General features: G+C 54.2%; 1 protein-coding gene across 14 annotated transcripts; it reads right to left on the bottom strand.

Moving 5' to 3' along the window:
• Positions 1–1,273: 1,273 nt before the first annotated feature.
• HAP1 (huntingtin associated protein 1) lies at positions 1,274–11,026 on the bottom strand. Of its 14 annotated transcripts, none has more exons than XM_070226162.1 (15): positions 9,844–11,026; positions 8,701–8,780; positions 8,187–8,303; positions 7,883–8,061; positions 7,569–7,674; positions 7,424–7,490; positions 5,948–6,078; positions 5,488–5,562; positions 5,044–5,178; positions 4,802–4,893; positions 4,469–4,507; positions 3,878–4,012; positions 3,322–3,713; positions 2,734–2,958; positions 1,274–2,073 (listed from the first exon to the last, which is right to left on the bottom strand). In XM_070226162.1, the coding sequence occupies exons 1-15, from the start codon at positions 10,319–10,321 to the stop codon at positions 2,027–2,029; spliced, it is 2,298 nt and encodes a 765-aa protein (XP_070082263.1). In that variant the 5' UTR covers positions 10,322–11,026; the 3' UTR covers positions 1,274–2,026. The 14 variants fall into 14 exon arrangements, with proteins under 14 accessions (XP_070082263.1, XP_070082259.1, XP_070082260.1 ...); XM_070226158.1 differs by having other exon boundaries at positions 2,734–2,941; XM_070226159.1 differs by having other exon boundaries at positions 2,734–2,941; positions 8,187–8,264; positions 9,844–10,353.
• Between the last annotated feature and the right edge of the window lie 12,816 nt (positions 11,027–23,842).

Here is a 23,842-nt window from a genome sequence, read left to right as displayed (position 1 = left end):
GCTGAGTGGTTAAGTTCACGCGCTCCACTTTGGTGGCCCAGGGTTTCGCTGGTTTGGATCCTGGGCGCGGACATGGCACCACTCATCAGGCCATGCTGAGGCGGCATCCCACATGCCACAGCTAGAAGGACCCACAACTAAAAATATACAACTATGCACCGGGGGGCTGTGGGGAAAAAAAGGAAAAATAAAATCCTAAAAAAAAAAAAAAGAAGCAATGCCAGGCCAGACTGAAGTCCACATGGAGCTGGAGTGCATCTGAGGGGTGCAAGAGGTGGACCGTAGCAGACACGGTCAATGCCCTGCCCGCATCCTCGGCACTCACCATTCTATTATGTGCTGACCATGTTCTACTACAAGTACGGTTATTCTCTGCCAGGGACTTTTCCTCAGCCCATGCATGGGGAGGCCAGAGCGCCAATGAGTTAATGGCCCCAGGAGCAGCCCTCAGCCAAGGACGGATGGCAGTTGGAGGACGCATGCTCCAGCTTCCTCACCCCTGGGTGGGATAACCCAGATGGGTTCCATATTGGTGTCTCCATGCATGTGTATTGCCTGGGGACCTTGTTAACAGGCAGATTCCAGCTCTATAGGCCTGGGAAGGGACCTGAGATTCTGATAAACTCTGCATTTCTGATAAACTCTCCAGGCAAGTCAATGATGCCGGTCCACAGACCACACTGTGAGTTGCAAGGGTCTACACTTCCTCCCAAAGTTCCCCAGTGGGACTGAGCCTCAGGCGTCTAAAACTCCCTTCCATTAGCTTCCTTCTGTTCTCAAGTCCCAACCCCTCAGGAGTGCTTCCTGGGATCCTCTCCCAAATAAACTACGTGTCTTCAAACATTGTTCTAGGCCTGCTTCTGGGGGACCTCTGCCCACAACAGTGGGTAACGCACTCCTGCCTTACCCTTCACAGCAGGGTACTGGGTCACAACGACTGGAGCATGAGGATCAGCGAAGGAAGCCTGTCCGAGCATGGGCTCTGCAGGCCCAAGGGCTTGGGTTCAAATCCAGCTCCTCCTTGGGAGGGTCACTTAACCTGCCTGGGCCTCAGTTTCCCCATTCGACAACCGTTTATCAGATCACTCACCACCCGGCTTATTGATATGATTATGTGTTTAATCAAAGCCCTTGGCACATCATTCAATATTGGAGCTCAAACTCTCTCTACAACTTTGCTCCACCAAAACACGCTCATGTGCACGCACACACACACGCACCAACACACACACACACATTCATGCTCCCTGAGACAGATGGCTGGAGGCTGGGCCAGGTAGCGCACAGGTCCTTTATTTCCTGCACTGGCAGGTACACAGGCTGACAAGCAACAGGACAGCGAGAAGCGCGGCGAGAAGCAGGGTGGTACCGATAGGGGTCCTGAGCCCCAGACTCCAGCTGTTTATGAGGAAAGGGTGGGAAAAGGTGGGACATCTACAAGTACGAAACAAGGGGCACTGAAGGGGGGACAGTGGGAGGGCGGGGCTGGGCCTTAGGCAGGAGCCTGGACACTCACAGGCCACTAGGCAGAGGGAGTCCTCACCCACGCGAGACACTTCCAGTTGCAAACAGTAATCAGAGACTGAGAAAAAGGGCCAAGAATTGGGGGAGGGGGCCAGGTCCCAGAAGTCAACAAGAACTTGGGAGCCACCTTGAACTTGGAGGGTGCCGGGGGGCATGTTGTTAGGAGACTGCTCAGAACAACGTCCTATACCCAGCGCCAGAGCCCCGCCACCCTCTCAGAGCTGGGTCTGGTAGCTGGAGGGCCTCCCCCGGGGTTTTTCCCGCCCCCTGGGCCACCATGTGATCCAGGCCCAGCAGCCACAGCTTCTGCACCAGCTGCAGAATGAGGGCCGGGGTTCCTTCAACCTCTCCCAGAAGAGGGTCAAGGCTTGGGCCCTAAAGCTCCGGCCCAGAGTCATCAGGACAGAGGGAGGGCTGGTGACAGACAGGGAGTCCTGTTTTGGAGGATGGGAAGGAGGGTCTGGGGCAGGTGGGACTTGGCCAGGCAGCGGAAGGAGGGGCCTCAGGCTGTCTGTGGGGCCTCTGCAGGCTGCTGGGAAACAGCAAAGCCTGGAAGAGAAGGGGGCATGGACATGAACCGGGGGCCTGAGGACCACAGGCGTGGCCTGGGCAGCGGGCAGGGGCTGGGCCTGGTCAGCTATTTCAGAAAGAGACAGCCACCATTGGTGGTTATGCAGGCCGCCCACTGCCTGGCCATAGAGGTCACCATTCAGGTTACAAACTGCACAACCTTGCATGGCAGCCCTGAAGAGGGAAGCCACCCATTGGTGACCAAAGCGCCATCAGAGTGGGGGCGGCCACACATAATGATGAGGCTGGCAACAGATTATCAACTGCATGGCTGACCCAGAAGGCCAGGCAGGCCCCAGGACAGGGTCAGAGGTGGGGATGGACCAGGAAAGTCTAACGGCATAGTAGTGAGGAGAAGAGGCTCAGGTCCACTCTAGCTGTGTGACCTTGAATGAGTTGCTTTCACTCTCTGAACCTCACCAAATAAATGGGGATGATCACACCTACCTATGGGGGGGTGAGGATTAAAGGAGATACTGCACGTCACTAAATCCTCTTTGACACTCCTGCAAGCTCCTTAAAAGCAGGGCTCACATGGCACTCAGCAGGTGCAGCTCCCCGGACTTCAGGGTTTCAAGCTGGGGAGAGGAGACCCTGACCCACCACCCCCACCCTGTAGGAGCCCACCTTCAGACTCACCCAGGGGACTGGTCCGACCGTGGCCCTTGCTGGCGGAGGCCTTCGTCCCAATGGCCTGGGTGGCCCCAGAAGGCCCCTCTTCCTCCCAGGCCCTGGGAGGGTGGTTGACCCTGTCCTCCTCCAGCCTCCGAAAGTCCTGGGTGGGCACCCTGGGCTGCTGCTCCACGATCCCGCCCCCCATGTTTGTTTTGGCCCGCTGCTGCCACTGCTGCAGGGTTGGGGAGCCTTGGGGATGGGGGGAGGCAGGGGTGGGGGATAAGGGAAGGGAGTGGGCAGAGACAGGAAGCTGAAGTGCAGTGGGGGGCTGCAGCCCAGACCCCCAGCCCAGCCCCAGGGAGAAAAGGAGGTGGAGATCTGGAATCCTACGTAAATTCCATGTAAATTAGCACTGGGGTCACAGTTCCTGCTGAGGGGGACCTGAGGTGCCTATGCAAATGATATGCAAAGTCCATGCAAATCATCACGCTGGGTGGGGCCAGCCTAGGGTAAGTGAGCACTTGGGGGGCTCACCTACCCTCACCTCTCATCGGCTTGACGATCTGCAGCTTGTCTGGCTGGCCGGAGGGAGGCCCCCACGGGAGCACTCACCTTTCTGGAGCATCTTCTGCCTCAGCTGCCGCCTGTAATGGGCGTCCTGCCAGCTGGCCAGTTGCTGGAGGACATACTTCATGTCCAGGTGCGCAGGGCCCAAGCCGCTGGCCTCCAGGGCTGAGGTCACCACATTGGTCCGCCTTGTCTCATCCAGCTCCGGCTCCACCTCCTCCCAGGCCTCCGCCTCCTCTGACACAAGCTCTGCCTCTTCCGTCACCTCCTCCTCGGCTGGTACCACCTCCTCTGTGGCCCCCAGCTCTTCCTCAGGCACCAAGTCTTCCGCAGGCACGAAATTTTCCGCCGGCACAAAATCCTCTGCCGGCATCAGACCCTCCTCAGCCTCGAACTCCTGTTCTTGCTCCCGCACCTCACCGTAGCGCAGCTCGTACCTGGGCGAGGAGACGGGAAAGTCTTTGCATACCCCGGAAAGCCCACCCCAGACAGGGCCCCCAGCCCCCTCTTCCGCTCCCCCTGGGACATCTCCAGCCCCTGGGACTGAGGAGCTCTCCTGCAATCTGCCCCAGTCTACACAGAGACCCTGGTGGTCACTCACCAGTTCTGTCCCAGCCAGGGGAGAGGGGAGCTGGGTACCAGCTGTGAGGCTTCCCACACCCATCCCACGCCCCTGGTGGGGAGAATGGTCACCAACTCTGCAGAGGCCCCGTCTTCCCAGAGTACACCTACCCTGCTGAACGGAAGAGACCAGCAAGGATAACATCCTCTCTGTCCCCTCCTTCACTGTTTAACCTTCACAACCCATCCCACAGCTAGCTGCCATAGGAACAAATCCATTTCAGTAAGGCTCAGACAGGTCAAGTGACTTGCCCAAGGACACACAGCCAGTAAAGGGGCCAAGCTGGGACTCAGACCCAGATGTTCCCAGCTCCTAGGCCAGTGCCCATTTGCCTCTCAGGCCCTGGTCAGGTGAAGGGAACGCTTTGGTCCCCATGTGGAGCAGCCTTAAATCAGACGGCCACCTATGGGGCAAGACTAGAATGAAAAGGGAGCAGCTCCTTCCCAGAACAACGTTCAGCCCAGCCAGCCCAGAGAGCGGGGCCGTCTCCAGAGTCATGGGGTCACAGAAGCTGCTGCAGGTGGTTATCTGGCTGCCGAAAGGTGAGGGACAGCCCCTGGGCCAGCTTACCCCAGGTTGGACGTCTCCTCTGTAGTCGTTTCATAATTCCTTCAACAGAGAAAAGGGCCTTTAGAGTCCCAAGGCAATGGAGGCTGAAAGTGCAAAGTCCCCGGGGCCCCCTCATGTAAAAAAATCCCAGGGAGAAATGACGGACCCAGACTGTGCGGATAGAAGAAAGGGTGGTGAGTGGAAGGGGCTGGGTGCTGGAGGAGGCAGGTGTAGGGAGGCAGGAAGAGGGCCTTAGGGGGAAGGAGGGTCAGAAGCAGGAAGGCAAACCCCCTCCCACGACAGGAAAGGCAAGAGTGAGGGGGTCAGGCAAGGGTCTGGGGTCCCGTTGCATACCTTTCCATAAAAAACACAGGGTCTGAGATAATTCTCCTTATAGACATTCTGAGCTCCTCAGCCAGGGTCTCCTGGAAACTAGGAAGTGCCTCCTGCATTGGACATGGGGTGACATTAGCAGGGGACCCCCACAGCACCCCCGCCCACACTGCCAGGCACAGAAAGGGACTGAAGCTCGAAATCGGCCAGCAGGGCTGAGACACAGGGCACACGAGGCAGAGGCAGCAGCTGGGGGTCCTCACCAGAGGCACAGTGTATGTATAGTGGGTGACAGAGCCAGTGGACACCGGGGCTTGCTGGCGGAGGGTCTTCACCTCCTCCCGGGCCTCAATCAGCATGCCCCCACACTCCGTGTACTTCTCCCGCAGGTCCTGCAGCTGGGAACCCGCCCGCAGGCTCCGTTGGGACCCAGGTGCACCCAGCCCAGTATGCCCTGCCCACTCTCTCCCCAGGGGGCTGGGAAGCCAGATTCTGGATGCACCTAACAACATGCAGGGGACCCCGGGCACCACTCCACACAGACCCCAACGGAACTGCCACCTGCCAGGCCCCGTGCCCGTCACTGAGGGCACGTTAAGGGACAGACCCAGGCCCTGCTGCAAGAAGCTTGTCCTCTCTGGCGATTCAGGTGGCCCCAGGGGCCTCGAGACCCCCAGCCTGGGGCGGGAACCCCTGGGGAGCCTCACCTCATCCTGGAGCTGCATCTGGATTTCCTTCTCCGAAGCCAGTTGCTGCTGCAACTTCTCAGTCTCAGCCCCGTACTGGAAGGACCCACAACCACTGAAGCCCCGCCCGAGGCCTCCCCACCCCGTACACCCCCGCTTCCCGCCAGTCCTCCCGGGCACATCAGAGAATCTTTGGCAGGCCTTTAAGAAGTCACAGGAACTAAGGCCAAACAAGGAGGGGCAGTCACGCAGTCTAGTTCCTGGAAGACCCTGTGACCCTCTCTGGGCCTCGGTCCCTAACTTGGGGCAGTGAAGGGGGCAGAATGAGGGGCTCTCTGAGGTCTCCTCCAGCTCTGACTGATACAGGGAGGGGCCTTGGGCCTGGCTGAGCCGGGAGCTCCATGAGGTGGGGCAGGAGAAGGGGGCTTGGGTCCCACAGGCGGTGACAGGAGGAGGGAGCCCCGCACACAACCCGACGCACCAGCTGGCAGCGCTGCTGCAGCTTCATGACCTGCGTCCGCAGCTGGCTGACCTCCCTCTGCTGCTGGTCATGGTTCTCCATCCTGAGCGCCAGCACCTCCGACAGCTCAGCCATCTGCTGGCTGGCCTCAGCTGGGGACGAGTGGGGGTGAGAAGGTCAGCCCTGGCTCCCCCAGCCTTTGGGGAACAGTGTGCCCCTCCCAGATGCTTCTGTCTGTCCCCACCCCTCAGCTCCTGCAGAGTCCCCTTGACTCCACAGGGCTTGGCATTCCTCCCTCAGGTCTTCTTTTCAATAAATGTTCATTGACTGACACTGAGCAGGGCACTGGGTGAGCAGTCAACATGACCTGGTCCCAGCCCACACTGAACTCAAGTCTAGCGGGAGACTGATGGAAAAGGAAATCACAGTGGTGCACACTATGGGCTATGATGGGGCGCCTGTAAAGGGCGCATCGGAGGTCAAGTCTGCAACACACAACCCAGCCTTGCAAGGTCTGCGAAGCTAAGACCTCCACAGGGCAAGTAGGGCTCCACCAGGCAGAAGGACGGACGTGGCCCAGGCAGGGTGTGGAGAGGCCCAGAGGCATCAGGGGACCCTGGGAGGGGGCGTGGCTGGGGCAGTGGGCAGGTGGGTGCTCATCCTTGGGCCAATCGGAAGCCATGTGGGGGTTTTAGGCAGAGGAGTGACATAGTCAGATCTGGTTTTAGAAAAATCATTTGGGCTGTGTGCAGAAGAGACTGGAAGGGCAGGAGGGAAGGCAGGAAGCCCAGTTAAGAGGGGGCCTGGGCCAGAGGCAGCCGGGGAGGGGAGGAGGAAGGACACTGAGGCTGTCCTAGGAGGTAGAAGGAACAGAACTCCACGACTGGCTCCTCCTCCAGGCGCCTGGGGACCCATGGGGCCACTCAGGAAGCTGGGGAACCCCCAGGGAAGGAATGTCAGGTCTGGGGTGAGTGGAACAGCATGAGTTCAGCTGCCACCTTGAGTGGGCATCACCCCAGCTAGACTTGAGCTCCTCAGGGACACTGTGCCTCGCTCACCTTCATAAATGCACAGTGCCAGGCACAGCCACCACCTAAAATACAACTCTGACCTGCCCCAACCCCAGTGCTCGGGGTACCTGGTCTCTGGCAGCTCACGGCTCCCTCCCTTCCTCGCTTGCAGCCCCCTTTCTCTTCCTGCCCCAAATAACAAAAGGAGACTGGCTGAGAGGAGATTCAAAGTTTCTGTATAGCTCTTTACAGTTTGCACAAAGTACATCTTCAGCTGTGCCCCTGGAGAGGTCAGTAGGACCGAGATTATCAATCCTCCTTCTAAAGATGAAGGTTCAGAGAGGTCAAGGAACTTGCCCAAGCTCACACAGCTAGGAAGTGCCGGAGCTGGGATTAGACTTGAACTCAGGCCTCCAGACCCCAAGACCTGAGTTCTTCCCTCTGCTCCTTGGGACAGCCCCCGACCCCAAGTTGCAATTTCACGTACAAAACTGCTCCACACAATCCAGAATAAGCATCTGCTCCTCCTCCTCAAGGGCGTCGAGCTGAGAGGCCTGGAGGAAGGGAGAGAGGAAGGGGCAGGGGAGTCAACACCCCCTGCCTGCGGGCGCACCCTCTTCCCCCATCCTCACCTCCTCTCTCAGCTGGTCGTTCTCCTCCTCCAGCAGCCTCAGCTGCTCCTGCAGGGCTTCCAGCTGCGGGCAGTGGTGCAGCGACTCCGACTCCGTCAGAGGTGTCCTAGGGGAGGGAGCAATGGGAGTCAGGGGTCAGGGAGTTGGGACCCAGGGCCCAGCACACCCTGGGCTCTCCCACCCAGGCTGAGTGTGGTGGTCTCAACTAGCCCCAGCAATCCTGCTGGTAGTGACACTGTCTGTGTCCCTGTTTGCTAAAAAGGAAACTGAGGCTCAGAGAAGGGAGCATCGGGGTGCACAGGCAGACCACTCACGGCTCGGGGGCTTCATAGGGAAGATCATGCTGCTGCTCTTCCTCCTCCTCCTCCTCTTCCTCCTCCTCTTCCTCTTCTTCCTCTTCCTCATCCTCCTCCTCTTCCTCCTCATCATCAGAGTCTGAGTAGAGCTGGAGGAGGTCATCCCGCAGGCTCACCTGGTGTCTGAGGTGTAAAATCTGGCAGAGGGGAGAGGAGCCCTGGGTCAGGACACAGGCAGGGGCAGGCGCGGGTCCCGGCAGGAGGGGGATGTAGGTAGGTCTGAGATGGCGTACCCCCCACCCCCTCCTCCCTGCCCAGTTACCTCCTCCCTGGCTGAGCCCAGCATGGCTTCCAGCTTGCTGTTCTCCTCCATCAGGACATTGTTCTGCTTCACAAGGGACTGGCCGATGCGAGCCGCCGTATTCAGGTCCCGCTCTCTCTACAGAGGGACCCCCCCCAACCATGGGAAATACTTCCCTGGTTTCTGAGATCTCCCAGCTAGGTGGGAGAAGCTAGGAAGTACACAGGGCTCAGGGGGAAACCCTCGCCATCCCCCAGCTCTCCAGGGTACTAGACAAGAGTCTGCCATAACCCACTGTGGGGCCTGACTCAGTTTCCCCTTCCAGAAAAAGAACACATCAGACCAGATGGCTCTAAGAGCTCTTCCAGCTTGGATACCCCACATCTACCTGCCTTCCATAAGAGGGGCCCCCAGCTTGGCCCCCAAAGAGGCAGCCAGGCAGGAAACAGACAAGGCTCCTACTCCTACAGGACAGAATTAAAACAGGGGCCTGGCTCAGGCTCAGGCTGGCCCAGGGAGGGAAGTCAGCACACACCTCCTCCAGCAGATTTAACATCACTTTGACATCTTCTGGAGTGATCTTCTTGACTGGTGGGGGTCGGTCAGGACACAGCACTGCAAGAGAAAGCAGGGCCGCCAGTTCAGGAAAGAGGGGGCATACGGTCCCGGGCACCCCATTGATTCCGGCCCTATCCCCTGTTTTCCCCTAACAGCAGGAGTCAGCAACAAGGGAGGAGAAGACTGAGCTCCCTTCCTGCCCCCAACATCCTCTCCATACTACCGAGTACTCAGCACTCCTTTCCCTGCTCCCAGGGTCAACTGGACTCATTTTATTTCTAGAGGGGCCTGGGTAAACTAAGGAGATCACAGTCTTCCCGGCTCAGGTGGAGCCGGGCTCTCAGGACGCCTGGGTCCCTGGAACCTAGGGGAATGGAGGCTGCGGGCGGAAGTACAGCTGCAGACTGACTCATCATCAGTTAGCCGGAGGGCAGCCTGGCCAGCTCACTGGAAGCCTCATGGGTCATAAAAACAGACGCAGTCACCCACCCTGCACCTGTTGCACGCGCAGAGGAGAAGAGTTAAGAGACTTCTCCAGCACTGGAAGAGGGGGGCACCTGAGCCTCTACACTCAATCCAGAGATGTCCCGAAACCCAGGAGAGGATGGGAGGGAAGAGGACCGGCTGATTCTGCCTGAGGCCCCGCCCACTCCCAGGCTCGGGGGAAAGCCCACCTTAACCCCCGCCCCCTAGAGGTTGGCAACCCTCCCTCCGCCCACCCACCTCCCCACCGCTGGCGCGGCGGGCCAGCGCAGGCTCAGAGCGCGCTGGGCAGCGCCCTCCCGCAGCCCCCCGCCCCCCTCCTGGCACTGCGGTAGACTGAGGAGGGGGCCCGGAGAGCGCTCAGATCTGCCGCAGCAACAGGCGCGCAGAGCCGGGAGGGGAAGCGCGCAGGCCCCGGGACCTGGCCCACCCACAGAAATCAGGGAGCGAGAGAAGGGGAGGAGGAGACGGGGAAGAGGCGACCGGACTGGCACCGCAGACAGTGACATGGCGAGGGTGGGTGGGAGGGTGGGACTGAGTGTCAAGAGGGGGCAGTGCGCCTGGACCAGACGGGGCCCTCTCTTCCCTGGAGCTGTCCTAGTCCTTCCCGCTCCGGGGTCCCGAGGACCCGGTTTACCTTCCTCCAGCTCCCGAATAAAGGCGGCGCGCTCGGGGCCCGACACCCCTGGCCGCCGGCCGATGTAGGCAGCTGGCGTCTTCCAGATGTCCGCAGCCTTTCCAGTCCCCAGGCCAGTGGCCCGGGGACCAAAGGGTCCTTGAAATATGAAGCGGGTCCACGGTACATCCGAGTTGCCGGGCACGGACTGGGCATTCCCCTGGACGGCCGAGAATGCGGATCCGCGCTGGGCTCCTGCCTCTGATCCAGCCTCGGAGGCCGGGCGAACTCCGTCTGAGGGTCCCGAGACGGATGGGGATCCAGATCCCACTCCTTGCTCAGCCGCCGGTGCCTGCGCAGGAGCGGGTCCAGGCTCGGCGGAGGGCTCTGGAGCGGGACCGGCTGCGGGCGGCAGTGCGGGGGTGACCGCTGCTGGATCCCCGGGTCCGGGTCCGGGCCGGTCCCCGGCGCAGCTCTGCCCGCACTCTTTCGGGCGCATCTTGGTCCGCAGTCGGCTGCCGCAGCCCAGCCTTTATAACCTGTGCCCGGAGCGCGCGCCCGCCGGGCCTTACCACGCGCGGGAGGGGCGGCCGAGGAGCAACTAGTGGTGCCCGGGACAGGGGGGCGCGCGGGAGGCGACCTAATAGTGGCGGGGCAGAGCGTAAAATAAAGAGAAGAGCAAGGAGAAGAGGCGAGTGCAGGTTCCAGCTGGTTCCGTGGGCTGGGTTCCGAGTGTAGCGTTTTCCGCCCCCTCTCCACCTCCGGAGAATGGTTCTGCCCAAAGCCGCCGCTTCTCGCGGATTCGGGTACCGCGATTCCGAGGTCCCTAACTGGGGGCACGCAGTCACTCCGGTCCCGCCTGGAGGTTTTTGGCTGCCCTCCCTGGGCATGATCCGGGGTGACCTGGGAGTTAGGGCAGTATCGTGTCTTTCCCCGTGGTCTGGGGGATCAATCCAAACTCCTGCACGGTTTCCGCGCGCCGCTCAGTCTGGCGCGTCACAGACTGATCCTCGCGCGCCCCCCGCCCCGTGTGGTCGAGCCACTCGACAGCTCTCTTTCTTGTTTCTTCATTTGTCTTATTGCCTCTTCTCGTGCTTCACCTCCAGCCCTCATTGACTTTGCCCACTTCCTTCTATCCAGGCGAACACCTGTTCTTCCGGCCGACACCGCTTAGATACCTCCCAAAAAAGACTCCTCGGACCCTGTCTCCCACGCCCCAGAGTATCCTTTATCCGCTGGCTGGCAGTGATCGGAGTGTGTCTGTCTCCAAGACCCGACTCCGCCCCTTCGGCTCGGGGAGCGTGTCCCTCCGAGCGCAGCATGGGACCGGACACCTACGAGCGTCGCGAATGAACTGTGGGCGGCGGCGGAGTCCACTGGCTGTTTCTGTGCCTTTGGACTGGAGGAACCTACAGGCCAAAAAGAGATGGCCGTGGCACTGATTCTTTTAAAGCCTTGGGATCATTCTCGGTGTCCCAGTTTCCTTCTCTTCAATACCCAATTAATCACCACGTCTTGCTTAATTTACCTCCTAAATGTTTCTCAAATGTGCCCTCTCCTCTTCAGCCCTTCTGCTGGTGAGGCCTCATGCTCTCTTCTAGACCACTGTGATGCAATCCATCTCCAGTCCATCTCTCTCTCATACTGCTGTCTGAGCTAGGGAGCTCCAGGAGCCCCTTCCCCACAGCCACCACTCCAAGCCTGAGCCCAGGACAGGCTATTGACCAAGCTCTGCGCCTAGGACAGAAGGTCCCAGTGCTGACAATGTGCCTTTAGGGCCAGGAGTCCATGACACATCACGGAACAAGAGACACAGCCCAGGAAGGAGGACCAAGGTGCCCCCTCCACCAGCTCTCCATTGGAGAAGCATTATGATAAGAATGTTTCCTTCTATCAGGGTTCATTCCTTCATTTGACAAATATATGTTAAGTGCCTGCTCTATATCCCAGGCACTGTGCTAGACTCTCAGCTAGGGCAGGGAACAAGAGAAACCACCTCCCCGCTGTCTGGAGTTTAGAGTCCAGAAGGGGAGGCAGATAAACAAAGAGACAAGTGAGATAATTACTGAGTATGGTGAGTTCTCTGAAAGAAACAAACAGGGAGCTTTGATTGAGAAAAATGGAAAGTACCCATCTGAGTGGGGTCTGAGTGGGGTCTGAGTGGGAGGGCAGAAATCATTAATCGCTCAGGATTTTGCACCTCAACCCACATGCCCAGTCTGCAGTGTTTCTCATTCCTGAGTTGTGCCAATTCACTTCCCCGCCCCCAAATCCTCACACCTCCACCAGCCCTGCGGGGATTCATCTGTCTGTCAAAGGGGCAGTCCTCAGGAGCGATGTCGTTTCTGAAGCAGGGGCTCCAACTCCAGCCCTCTCATGGGCAGGGAAGCAAGAAGAGGCTCTCTGTGGGAGTCAGACCCTCCAACCCTCGCCCACCTGGCCCTGTCCCCTCTTCCTCTCCTGTCCTCCCATACAGACTCTGGGGCACTTCTGCCAAGTGGTTAAGGGTGGCTCAGGCCAGGGGCCTTGGATAAAAAGGTGGGACATCTAAGATCCACAGCTGCTCTCTATGCATTTCACATGCTGCCTTTTTTTATGGTTATAATCTTTAGCAGCCTTAATATTTGTTGGCTTCATTTCTTCTTTCATCTCAACTTTTCTCAGCCCCCTAAATTATCCTCCAATCATTATTCATTCAACAAACATTTATTAAGCACCTGGTGTCAGGCATTGTGGCAGGTGTTGGGGACACATCAGTGAACAAAACAAAGATCTTTGGCCTCATAGGGCCCACATGAATGGGAGCTGCAAATAATAAAGAAGTAAATCACATAGTATTAGAGGTAACAAATGCTATGGATTAAAAGAAAGCAGGGGGGCCAGCCTCATGGGGTAGCGGTTAAGTTTGTCCGCTTAGGTGGCCCTAGGGTTCGAAGGTCCAGATCCTGGGTGCAAACATATGCACCGCTCATCAAGCCATGCTGTGACAGGTGTCCCAGATATAAAGTAGAGAAAGGTGGGCACTGATGTTAGCTCAGGGCTGATCTTACTCAAAAAAAATTAAAAATTGGGGCCGGCCCCGTGGCCGAGTGGTTAAGTTCGCACACTCCGCTTCAGCAGCCCAGGGTTTCTCTGGTTTGAATCATGGGCACAGACGTGGCACTGCTCATCAGGCCATGCTGAGGTGGCGTCCCACATGCCACAACTGGAAGGACCCACAACTGAAAATACACAACTATGTACCGGGGGGCTTTGGGAGAAAAGGGAAAAATTAAAAATAAAATCTTTTAAAAATAAATAAATAATAAAAGAAAGCACGGAGGAGGGACTGGGGGGGACTGTGGGTTGCAAGTTTAAATATTAGGGGGGTCAGCGGCTATCCCACTACTGGGTATCCACCCAAACAATTTGAAATCAACAATCCAAAGTAACATATGCACCCCTATGTGCATTGCAGCACTATTCACAATAGCCAAGACATGGAAGCAACCCAAGTGCCCATCGACCGATGATTGGATAAAGAAGATGTGGGAGATATATATATATATATATATACACATATATACAATGGAACACTACTCAGCCAGAAAAAAAGACAAATTCATCCCATTTGCAGTAACATGGAAGGACCTAGAGGGAATTATGCTAAGCGAAATAAGCCAGACTGAGAGAGACAAACACCAGATGATTTCACTCATATGTGGAATATAAACAACCACATGGACAAAGAAAACGGTTCAGCGGGAACCAGGGGAAGGGGGATGGGGGGGCACAGGGGGTGAAGGGGAGCACTTATGTGATGACAGACAAGAAGTAACGTACAACTGAAATCTCACATTGATGTAAACTATTATGAACTCAATAAAAAAAGAGAACATGAAAACATGAAAAAATGTTCAATTTCACTTGAAATCAAAGAAATACAAATAAAAATAGCAAAGATTAAAAGAAAAATTAGGGGGGTCAGGAAAGATCTCACTGAAAGTCCCTTAAGTCCAGAGCCGAGGGAGGGAGGGAGCAAGAGAGGATATTCACTGGGTGAGAAGCAACAGCAGATGCACAGACTTGAGGCCAGAGAAGGAGGTCAAAATGGCTAAAACGGAGCGAGCAAAGCTCCATTAGCAAAGTAGAGGATGGGGCGGGGAAGGTGGCAGCAGGGCTGATGGACCAGACCTTACCTGAGTCCCTGGGGGGCTTTTCCTCAGAGGAGTGACCTGATCTGACTTAAGTCTTAACAGGAAGGCTCTGGCTGTTTGGCTGAGAATAGACAGACAGCAGAAGGTGGCTTAGTCCGTTCAGACTGCAATAACAAAATACCACCAACAGAAATGTATTTCTCACGGCTCTGGAGGCTGGAAGTCCAAGATCAAGGTGCCAGCAGATTCGGTGTCTGGTGAGGACCTGCTTCCTGGTTCATAGGCTGTTGTCTTTTCTCCCTGTGTCCTCACATGGAGGAAGGGGCCCCCACCTCCTAATACCATCACATTGGGGATTAGGATTCCAAAATATGAATGGGGGGGGGGGCACAAACATTTCGTCCATACAACTTTATAACTCTTTTTTGAAAATTAATAGCTTTATTGAGATATAATTCACATACCATAAAATTCACAATTTTAAAGTATCTGATCAGCGGTTTTGGGTTTGTTCACAGAGTTGTGCAACCGTCACCACTATGTAATTTCAGATTTTCATCACCCCAGAATAAAACCCACATCCCCTGATAGTCATTCCCTATTCCTGTCTCCCCCGGGCCCCTGGCAACCTCTAATCTCCTTTCTATCGCGGTGAATTTGCCTATTCTGGACATTTCGCATGAATGGAATCACACAATATGCGGCCTTTTGTGACGGGCTTCTTTCACTTAGCATAATGTTTTCAAGGTTCCTCCATGTTGTGGTGTACATCAATACTTCATTCCTTTTTTAAAAAAACGGCTGTTTTGAGGAATAATTGACATTTATAAGTGTACATACCTAAAGTGTAAAATTTGATAAGTTTTTACATAATGCTCCTGACACTATCATCACAATCCAGATAATGAGCATTTCCATCACTCTCATATATTATCTTTTTAAAAAATTAAGCTTATATTTTAGAACAACTTTAGGATCATAGTAAAATCGAGCAAAAAGTGCAGAGAGTTCCCATGTACCCCCAGGCCCCGCACAGGCACAGCCTCCCTCATTGTCAACCTCCCCCACCAGAATGGTGCATTTGCTACAACCGATGAACCTACACCGACACCTCATTATCACCCAAAGTCCACAGTTTACATTGGGGTTCACTCTTGGCGTTGTACATTCTATGGGTTTGGACAAATGTACAGTGACATGTATCCATCATTATAGTACCATGCAGAGAATTTTCATTGCCCTAAAAATCCTCTGTGCCCCAACCATTCATCCCTCCCCACTCCCAACCCATGGCCACCACTGATCTTTTTACTGTCTCCTAGTTTCCCCTTTTCCAGAATGTCATATAGTTGGAATCATACGGTACGCAGCTTTCTGGACTGGCTTCTTTCACTTAGTGATATGTATTTCAGGTTCCTCCATGTCTTTTCATGGCCTGATAGCCCGTTCCTTTTTAGCGCTGACTAATATTCCATCACCCGGATGTACCATGGTCTGTTAATCCATCACCCACTGACGTCCTTAGGTTTTTGAAAAAGGCCCTTATCTTTTAGCGATAGATACTGAACTTTTTGTATATGACGTGATGTCTGGGATTTGTTTCACAATAATGCAGGGGGCAGAAGCAGGCGGGGACTTAGATGACACAAGGTTGGCCATGAATTGATAACTGTTGAAGTTGTGAGGTAAATACAGGGGTCATAACACTGTTCTCTCTCTCTTGTGTATTTTTTAAGTTTTCCATAATAAAATGGTATTTTTAAAGTAATAATACACACATTACCCCCCAATGAATCCCCATCCTCTACAAGGATAGCTGAAAATCAGTTGTTGGCATCTCCCCTGCTTTGTCGCCTGAAACCTTCCAATCTCACGGAGTTTTACTGTCATCGTGGCTAACAGGGGTCCAAGCTCTTGGCACCACATTCAAGCTCTTCCTGTTCAGGGCTCCCGTCTCACCCACCTGCACCTCTGCTATCCCCTGACGTACCCTCCACTCCAGCCACAGGGACTTCTCCGCACTCTTGGAACGTGTCGTACTTTCATTTATTCATCCAACATGTCTTTATGGAGCACTTACCTGGTACTGTTCTAGGCACTGGGGATGCAGCAATGAGCAAGGCAAGCCCCTGCCCTCAAGAGCTTCCACTCTAGGTAAACACCACCTATGTCATATGATGACACCACTTATAATATCCCATGGTGACAAACATGGGGGAGAAAGAGAGCCAGGTGAGGGGAACAAGGAGCGGGTGTTACTGTTTCAGACTGAGTGTTCTGGGAAGGCTTCCCTGAGGAGGTGACATCTGGGCAGAGACCTGAATGAATTAAGAGTGAGCCCTGCCCATATGGGGCAGAGCTGCTCAGGCAGAGAAACAGCAAGTGCAAAGACCTGGAGACAGGAGTCTGCTTGGATTCTCTTGGGATGGGATGCCCCTGAGGGTCTCCTAGCAGGCGAGTGACATGGTCTGACTTACTTTCGTAAAAAGATCATTCTGGCTGCTGGCTGGAGGATGGACTCTGGAGCAATGCTGTCCTGGAGAAAGAGAATGTGAGTCACAAACACAAGCCACACGTGTAATTTTAAATGTTCTATCTGCCATATTTTAAAAGCTTACTTTTTTTTTTTACCTAAAAAACAAGTGGAATTAGTTTTAATAATATATTTTACTTAACCTAATATCCCCAAAATATTATCACTTCAGCATGTAATCAGCATAAACGTTTATTAATGAGAGTATATGTTACATTTTTTATACTAAGTCCAGTGTGCATTTATACTTACAGCACATCTTGCACCAGCACTCATTCTTGTCTTTATCTCCCTAAATGTAATCTGTCTTTTTTCCCTGCATGCTTTTAAATTTTCCTCTTCATCACCAGATTTCAGCAGTTTGATCATGCTGTGTCTTGGTGGGGTTTTCTTTTATCCTTCTTGGGGTTCACGGAGCTTCTTAGATTTGTGGGTGAACAGCTTTCATCAAAATTTGGACATTTTTCAGCTTTTATTTCTTTAAATATTTCTTTCTGAGCCCCCCTTCTGGAATTGGAATTAAGTGTACGTTAGACTACTGGATATTGAACCACAAGGCACTGAGCTATGTTCCCTTTTTTTCCAGCCTTTTTCTCTCTGCCCTTCAGTTTTAGTTGTTTCTATTGACTTATCTTCATGTCCACTGATCTATTCTTTTAACCTCCTTTGAAGCGATCCAGTAACTTTTTTTCATGTCTGATCATGTGTTTTTCAGCTCTAAACATTCCATCTGGTCCTTGTTTGTATCTTTCATTTCTGCCCCCATTATACTCATATTTCTCATAATACTCATATATTGTACTTAGCTATAATAGCTTTTTAGAAGTCCTTCTCCGCTGTCATCTTTGTCATTTGTGGGTCTGTTCCTGTGGACTAATTTTTCTCCTGTTCCTAGGTCACACCTTCTGCTTCTTTGTACGTCTAGTAATTTTTTGGATGCTGGACATTGTGAATGTTACATTGCTGAGCTGCTGCATTTTCTTATCTTCCTTTGAACAGTGTTGAGTTTTGTTTTGCCAGGCAATTAAGTCATTATGGATCAGCTTGATCTTCTTGAGGCTTGGTTTTAAAGCTTGGTAGGGCAGATCTAGAAGGGTCTTTACTCTGGGGCTAGTTTAGCCCTATTACTAAAGAGTGATCCTTCTGGAGTCTCTACCAAGCACCCCAAATGTTCAACGATGACTCTCCTTGCGGGCTGGTCAGAACTTGAGTGTTTTCCTGCCCTGTGTGAGCGCTGGGAGTTCCTCACCTACAGCTTCCTGACAGTTTCTCTTTCTCCAGCAGATGTTCTTCTCCCAGCCTGTGGCATCTCATCCTGCACATGTAGAGCTCAGTATTCAACCAAAGACTCCAGAGGATCCCTCTGTGGATTTCTGGAACACATTCTCTGCATGGCTCCCTCCTCTTGGGAACAACCCTTCCACAAATTCCAGTCATCTCAGCCTCCCTGAACCCTGACCTTTATCTCTGTAAATCAGTGAGACAGCAGGGTCTGCTTGGGTTCCCCCTCGCTGAGTTACCCGTGGAAGTTGCCTCTGGACAGAAAGCTGGGTGATTGTAGGGTTAGTCTTGTTTGTTTCTCCCTGAGACCACAGTCCTGTGCTGCCTGTTGTCCAATGTCTTAAAACAGTTGTTTCACACATTTTTTCCAGTTTTCTAGCTGTTTTCAGCAGGAAGAGAGTTGTGGCACCAGTTACTCCACCTATTTGGATAGAGGCCAAATTAGAAGCATATTCCAAAGGTAAAGGCATAGGATTTACTGATGGATTGGATTAAGGATGTGAAGGAAAGGGAGAAATCAAGATGACTCTAATTGTTTGGGCTTTATAAAGCCCCTTCTCAGTCTCTCTCACCTCCACCTCTCCAGCGAGATCACTCTTGCCAAGGCTGTCCATGACCGCCATCTTGCCAAGTTGAGTCTCTGTCCTCACGTTGCCTGATCTGGTAGCACTACTCAACACAGGGGCCACTCCCTCCTTGAAACACTTTCTCTAGGACCCAACTCTCCTGCTTTCCCTGTCCTTCAGTGCCCCAATCATCTCAGTCTTCTTTGATGCTTCCTCCTTCTCTTCCTACCCTCTAAATGCTTGAGGGTTTAGCCCTGGGCCCTCTTATCTATCTACTCTCAGTCCCTCAGGAATTTCACCCAGTCCCATAGCTCTAAGTTATCATCACAGAGCAATGACTCCTAAATGTAAATCTCCAGCCCCCATCTCTGCCCTACCTTCAGATTTATATGTCTAATTGTCTACCCAACACGTCCACTTGGATACTTAATGAGCATCTCAAATTTAACTCATCTAAAACTAACTCTTGATTTTCCCTACCAAAAGTGATCTTTCCTCATTTTTCCCCATCTTGAGAAGGGGTGAGGAAATAATGGGAGGTGATGAAGTGAAGACAGAGAATATAGAAAACTCTGTTGAAGATGTTTGCAACAAAGGAGAGCTGAAAAAGGGAACAGCAGCTGAAAGATGACATGGGCACTAGAGAAGGTGTTTTGCCGATGGGAGATACCACAACAAGCTTACATGCTGATGGAAATGTTCTAGCAGGGATGAGAAAACTGTTGCAGAAGACAGAACCCATCGCCCAGGAATGATTCTGGGAATGGAGGAACCCTGGCAACCGAATCCATTCTCTTCAGTGCTCAAAATGTCCATGTTTTCTATGGTTTCTTTGTCAGCAAAGTTTTAAGGAGACGCAACCCAACTGCAGAGTTTGCTGTGGACAGTGAGGTTGAACACCAGGAAAGGCAGTGACAGCATTAGCACGGCCCAGACTTCCTGAAGCTGCAGCTCTGGCGAGTGGCTCCCCCACCAGCCTCCAACTTCCCGGACAGTCTCACTGTGTCTTGGAATCTCTGCAGCTCCAACAGCAAGCACAGAACGGGACATCCAGTAGGGGCCCATTCAGTTCCTGCTGAACAGATGATTGCTGAATTGAATTATCCCTGCCCTTGAGAAAGCAGCCGTTAGGCCCCTGGGAAGTATGGGGTGAAGAAGAAGGAAGTGGGATGGAGAAGACAGAGACACGGGAACCCTGCAGGCTCCCAATTGACCCCACCCTCTGGGTCCTGGTTCCCGCGCCCAGCAACTCTCACAGCAGCCAGCAGAGGGCAGTGCTAGTCTACGTACGCCTCCCTCCCCCACCCCCACCCCCCCCCACCCCCGCCCCCCCAAGCTAGCTCACCAGCAGGGAAACTCACCCCACAAAAGAGACAGTGTTTGGATAGTGACTCCACTCCATTTTACAGATGGGGGAACCAGGGCTCAGGCCCCCAGCCCCTCCACGGTAAGCATTCTGGCCTGGCTGATGAGGTCTGCAGCTGCCCAGGGCTGCCCAGAAGACCCAGCCGTGGTCTCCGGGCCAGGCCTTCAGTGTTTTGTTTGCCTCTCTCCTCTTGCTGCTGCTCCACCTCAGAGATCTGCAGAGCAGAGACCCTAGGCTCCCTGCCCTCCCTCCCGATATGCACCTTACGACCCTTACTGGACCAGAAAGAGGACAGGAGGGGGCACGCCACCCACAGGCCATGAAGCCAGGCACACCCCCCCATGACAGCCATGAACCTGGGGCACAGTCACTCTGACACCCAGCCTTGGGCAGCACACAATCCACTGAGGCCACTTCCCCTGGCTTGACCCTGGGAAAAGTCACCTGGGACAGTGTACCCCATGGAAAAAGGCCCTAAGGGTCGGGGCCAGAGATCCGGGCAGGGCCAGGCACCAGGACAACTTTCTGCCCCTGACTGGGGAGCAAGACAGGGGGACGGGGGGCGGGGGGGGGTGCTTTTTGTTTTACTCTGCCTCCCAGTACCCAGGCCAGACTCCTGGGGCACTGAGCTCTGAGCATTTCCCAGCCTGGGGTGAGGACATGAGGATGCGCTGGGGGCCCGTCTTCTGGTTTCTAGGCCCCCTGCTGGTTTGGACAGGGAAGGGAGAGAAGGAAAGAGAGGGCAGAGGGGAAGTACCCTGGGTGATGACCAGGGGTTGGGGGCAGCCAGGATCCTGGGGAGAGAGCCATTTCCTCCACTCCGAACCCCACCATGCTCTCTCCCGCCTGGGGCTCCCGTCTTCCTGGCATCCCCGCCCCGCAGCCTGCAGGCTCACTCCTGCTCATCTGTAGCTCTCCTTCTGAGGCTGGCCTCCTCCTCTGGGAAGCCCTCCCTGCTCCCTGTTCTGCCCCTCCTGACATCCCCTCCTGTCTCTCACTGTTCAGTCTAAGATTATGTTACTTAGGAGATGATTATTTCAATAACAATGAGGGCGGTGTCTGTTTTGCTGGGTTCAGCATCCTTAGGACTCTGATCTGAGTCGGCACTTGGTATTCGTTGAATGAACATGATGGATTCTCCAGCTGAGTCTGGGTGTGAGGAGAGTGACCCCCGAAGGCTCCAGAGAGGGCTGACTCGCCCAGGCAGGGCGAGAACCCAGGGCTCTGGACCCCCTGACAGTGCTCCACACTCCCATGCCTAGGGGAGCCCCACCAGGAAACCCCCCGGAGGCACCTGTTGGGAGAGGGAGAATTCCAGCAAGAATGGGAGCCACAGACGCTCTCCCACTTCTCACTTAGAGCCCCTCAGCTCAACCCCCAGTCGCTTCCTTCAGGGAGCGGAGCTGGAGGCCTCAGCAGGATGCAGAGCTGTGTGCTGCCCGCTGGTAGGTCAGGGGGCGGCCCCGACCAGGGAGGCTCTGTGAGAAGCAGCTGGGAGCGGGTTGGGGGAGACACAGCCCCCACCGTGAGGGAGGGGGGGCCGTCAGCGCTGTCCAGCCGGCTGGACCCACAGTGGGGACGAGCCCGGGAGCGTGATCTTTCACCCTTGGGCCTCTCCAGCAACTTCCCAGCTCAGGGACAAGACTGAGGAGCCCTTCACTCCCTGACCTCTGCACCGGGGGTCAGCAGCTCCATCTGATCCTTGGGCCCATGTCTAGACCCTGAGCCCTTGGGGGCAATTCGTGGGGTTAGGGGACAGCAAAGGAGGGAGAAAAACACATTCACTGAGCCCCCGATAGGTCTACACTTTGTGTGTAGACCTGGTTTTATTTCATTTTATCATCAATGGAGGGAAAAAAATTTACCATTTTACAGAGAGAAACAGGCCCAGAGAGGTCAAGAGACTTATCCAAGGCCACACAACCAGGAAGTATCATGTAGATCTGATCACAAAGGTTTGTCTTACCCAGAGCCCGTGTGCATCCACTGCCCCACACTGCCCCACACTGCCTCCTAGACTGGGGAGGGGGCTCAGGAATCTGGCCCTTCCCCTCCTTGGGGCTGGCTATGCTCATAGAACTTCCTTCCACATACAGTCATGCGCCACATAACAACGTTTCGCTCAACGACAGACAGCATATCTGACGGTGGTCCCATAAGATCGGTACCATATAACCTAGGTGTGTAGTGGGCTACACCATCTAGCTTTGTGTAAGCACACTCTATGATGTTCACACAATGATGAAATCGCCTCACAACGCATTTCTCAGAATGTGTCCCCATCATTAAGCAATGCATGTAACAGTAGTTACAGGCCCACTGCTAGATGTTATAGCTTGATCTATTAACAAAGACGCTCATCTATTACTAAACCACAAATTTCAACACACTTTGATCACTATATTTCAGTATAATAGGATGATATTATATATAATATAATAGGGCTCCTTTGCAATCTTACGTATTTTGTCTTAGGCACTTACACACATTAGTGTAAGAAGAGGTCCACAGGCTTCACCAGACTGCCAAAGGAACCTGGGCACAAAAATGGCTAAAGACCCCTGCGTTAGATTTTACAGGTGACATGACACAGTGTCTGATGTTTGCTTAAAGAGACAACAAAAGGAGGGTGGTAGACGAAAGAAGAATTGCAGAAGCTTAGGAGCCACTGAAGTGGGTGGTGGACCCACAGGAATTATTTGTTCTGTTCTCTCTGCTTTTATGTACTCTTGAAATGTTTCCCAATAGAAAGTTCTTTTGGATGTTTTCAGACATTTATAATATTCAATTCAATTTGAAGCAAGGTGATATTTCTTAAATGTAGATAAACAAGTTCTGAATCACCTGTAGCTCTCTGGTTACCCGGAGTAACCACAGTTGACTGTGCCAGCGTGTGCTTGATGCCAACACACACTTTGAGTTTTGTTTGTAGTGTTTGTTTTGTGTGTGCCAATGTTTCCAGATTGATAAATGGATCTCTACCCTCACTTCAGTGCTCCCAGTGATTGTGTAAATAAGTAAATAAACAAACAATGCCTTTGCAGATCTTGACCTAACTTAGAGACCCCCAGAAGGGGGCTTGGTCCCAGAACACCTCCCTCCAGGTAGCGTGGACTGTTCTTGTCTCGGGGGTCACCTGTCCACTTCCTCTTTCCTCTTTGAGCAGCAGAGGCCTCCACCGCTCTGGAAGCCAGAACCCCAAACAGCCCCAATGATGCCCACTCCCCCTGAGCCCTGAAACTCAGGCCCTGGGGAGGAGATGTGGGGGGTGGCCACTGCAGTGGACGGGACCAAGTCCCTCAGCTCTCCCCAGCACACACTCCTGTGCCCTTACAGCCTGCAAGTCGGGGCCCGACACCCACATCGGCCCTCTGTCAATGAAAGGCCCCTGTCCCAGCCTCCACAGGGGGAGGTGGTGTCCACTCCTGCCCCGAGCTCTCAGCTCCCACTTAGCAAGGGATGTCACAGAGCCTTCCCAGAGAATAAGATCTCTCTGAACCTCAGCGCCGCCATCTGTAAAACGGGGGTAATGAATCAAGCTTCTGCTCCGCAGACTTTGTGGCCAGTAGGCAGTAGGAAAAGCGAGTACTTGGCACGCTACACAGCAGGCCGTCCCTCAAGGCCAGAACCAGATGGTTCCGGGGGAGTCAAGGGGCAAGGGATTCTCACCCCCTTCCCTCCAGGGGTGGAGAACAAGGAGCAGTGACATGGGCAGAGCCCACCAGGGGCAGGGGAGGGCCAGGCAGGCAGAACCTAGAGCCCCCCTCCGTGCTGGGGCAACCGAGGGCCCGAGGGCCCGGGCAGAGCAGAAACAGTGGGGCTGGTGGAGCCGGGAGGGCTGTGCTTGGGAGCCAGCGCTCTCCCCCGCCCTCCAATCCCATGGCTCCCCGATGGGAATTCAGCAGGTGTAATGGAAAGACCATGGACCAACCCAGGTTCTGATCCCAGCCTGCCACCTGCCACTTACTAGCTTCAACTTGAGCACACACGACTCCTGGCTAGGCTCAGTTTCTCCGTGTGTGAAACGGGAATAAGAGCTGCTCCCTCACTGGGTTGATTTGAGAACTAAAGCAATCACACAGGCAAAGCTCCATTTTGAGTGTTCCATCAACGGTGGTGACTGTCACCGGTGGAGAAG

This window comes from Equus caballus, chromosome 11 (assembly GCF_041296265.1).
Source record: "Equus caballus isolate H_3958 breed thoroughbred chromosome 11, TB-T2T, whole genome shotgun sequence".
Classification (NCBI taxonomy): domain Eukaryota; kingdom Metazoa; phylum Chordata; class Mammalia; order Perissodactyla; family Equidae; genus Equus; species Equus caballus.
The sequence above is the reverse complement of the archived record's forward strand: the minus strand, read 5'-3'. Positions and strand labels throughout refer to the sequence as shown.

Excerpts from the sequence above, each read along its gene's own strand:
- HAP1 (XM_070226158.1), bottom strand. The coding sequence starts at position 10,321 with ATGCGCCCGAAAGAGTGCGGGCAGAGCTGCGCCGGGGACCGGCCCGGA. Across the intron at positions 8,062-8,186 it reads TGGGCTCAGCCAGGGAGGAG|ATTTTACACCTCAGACACCA; the intron begins GTAACTGGGCAG and ends CCCCTCTGCCAG. Across the intron at positions 3,714-3,877 it reads CCCTGGCTGGGACAGAACTG|GTACGAGCTGCGCTACGGTG; the intron begins GTGAGTGACCAC and ends CTCCTCGCCCAG.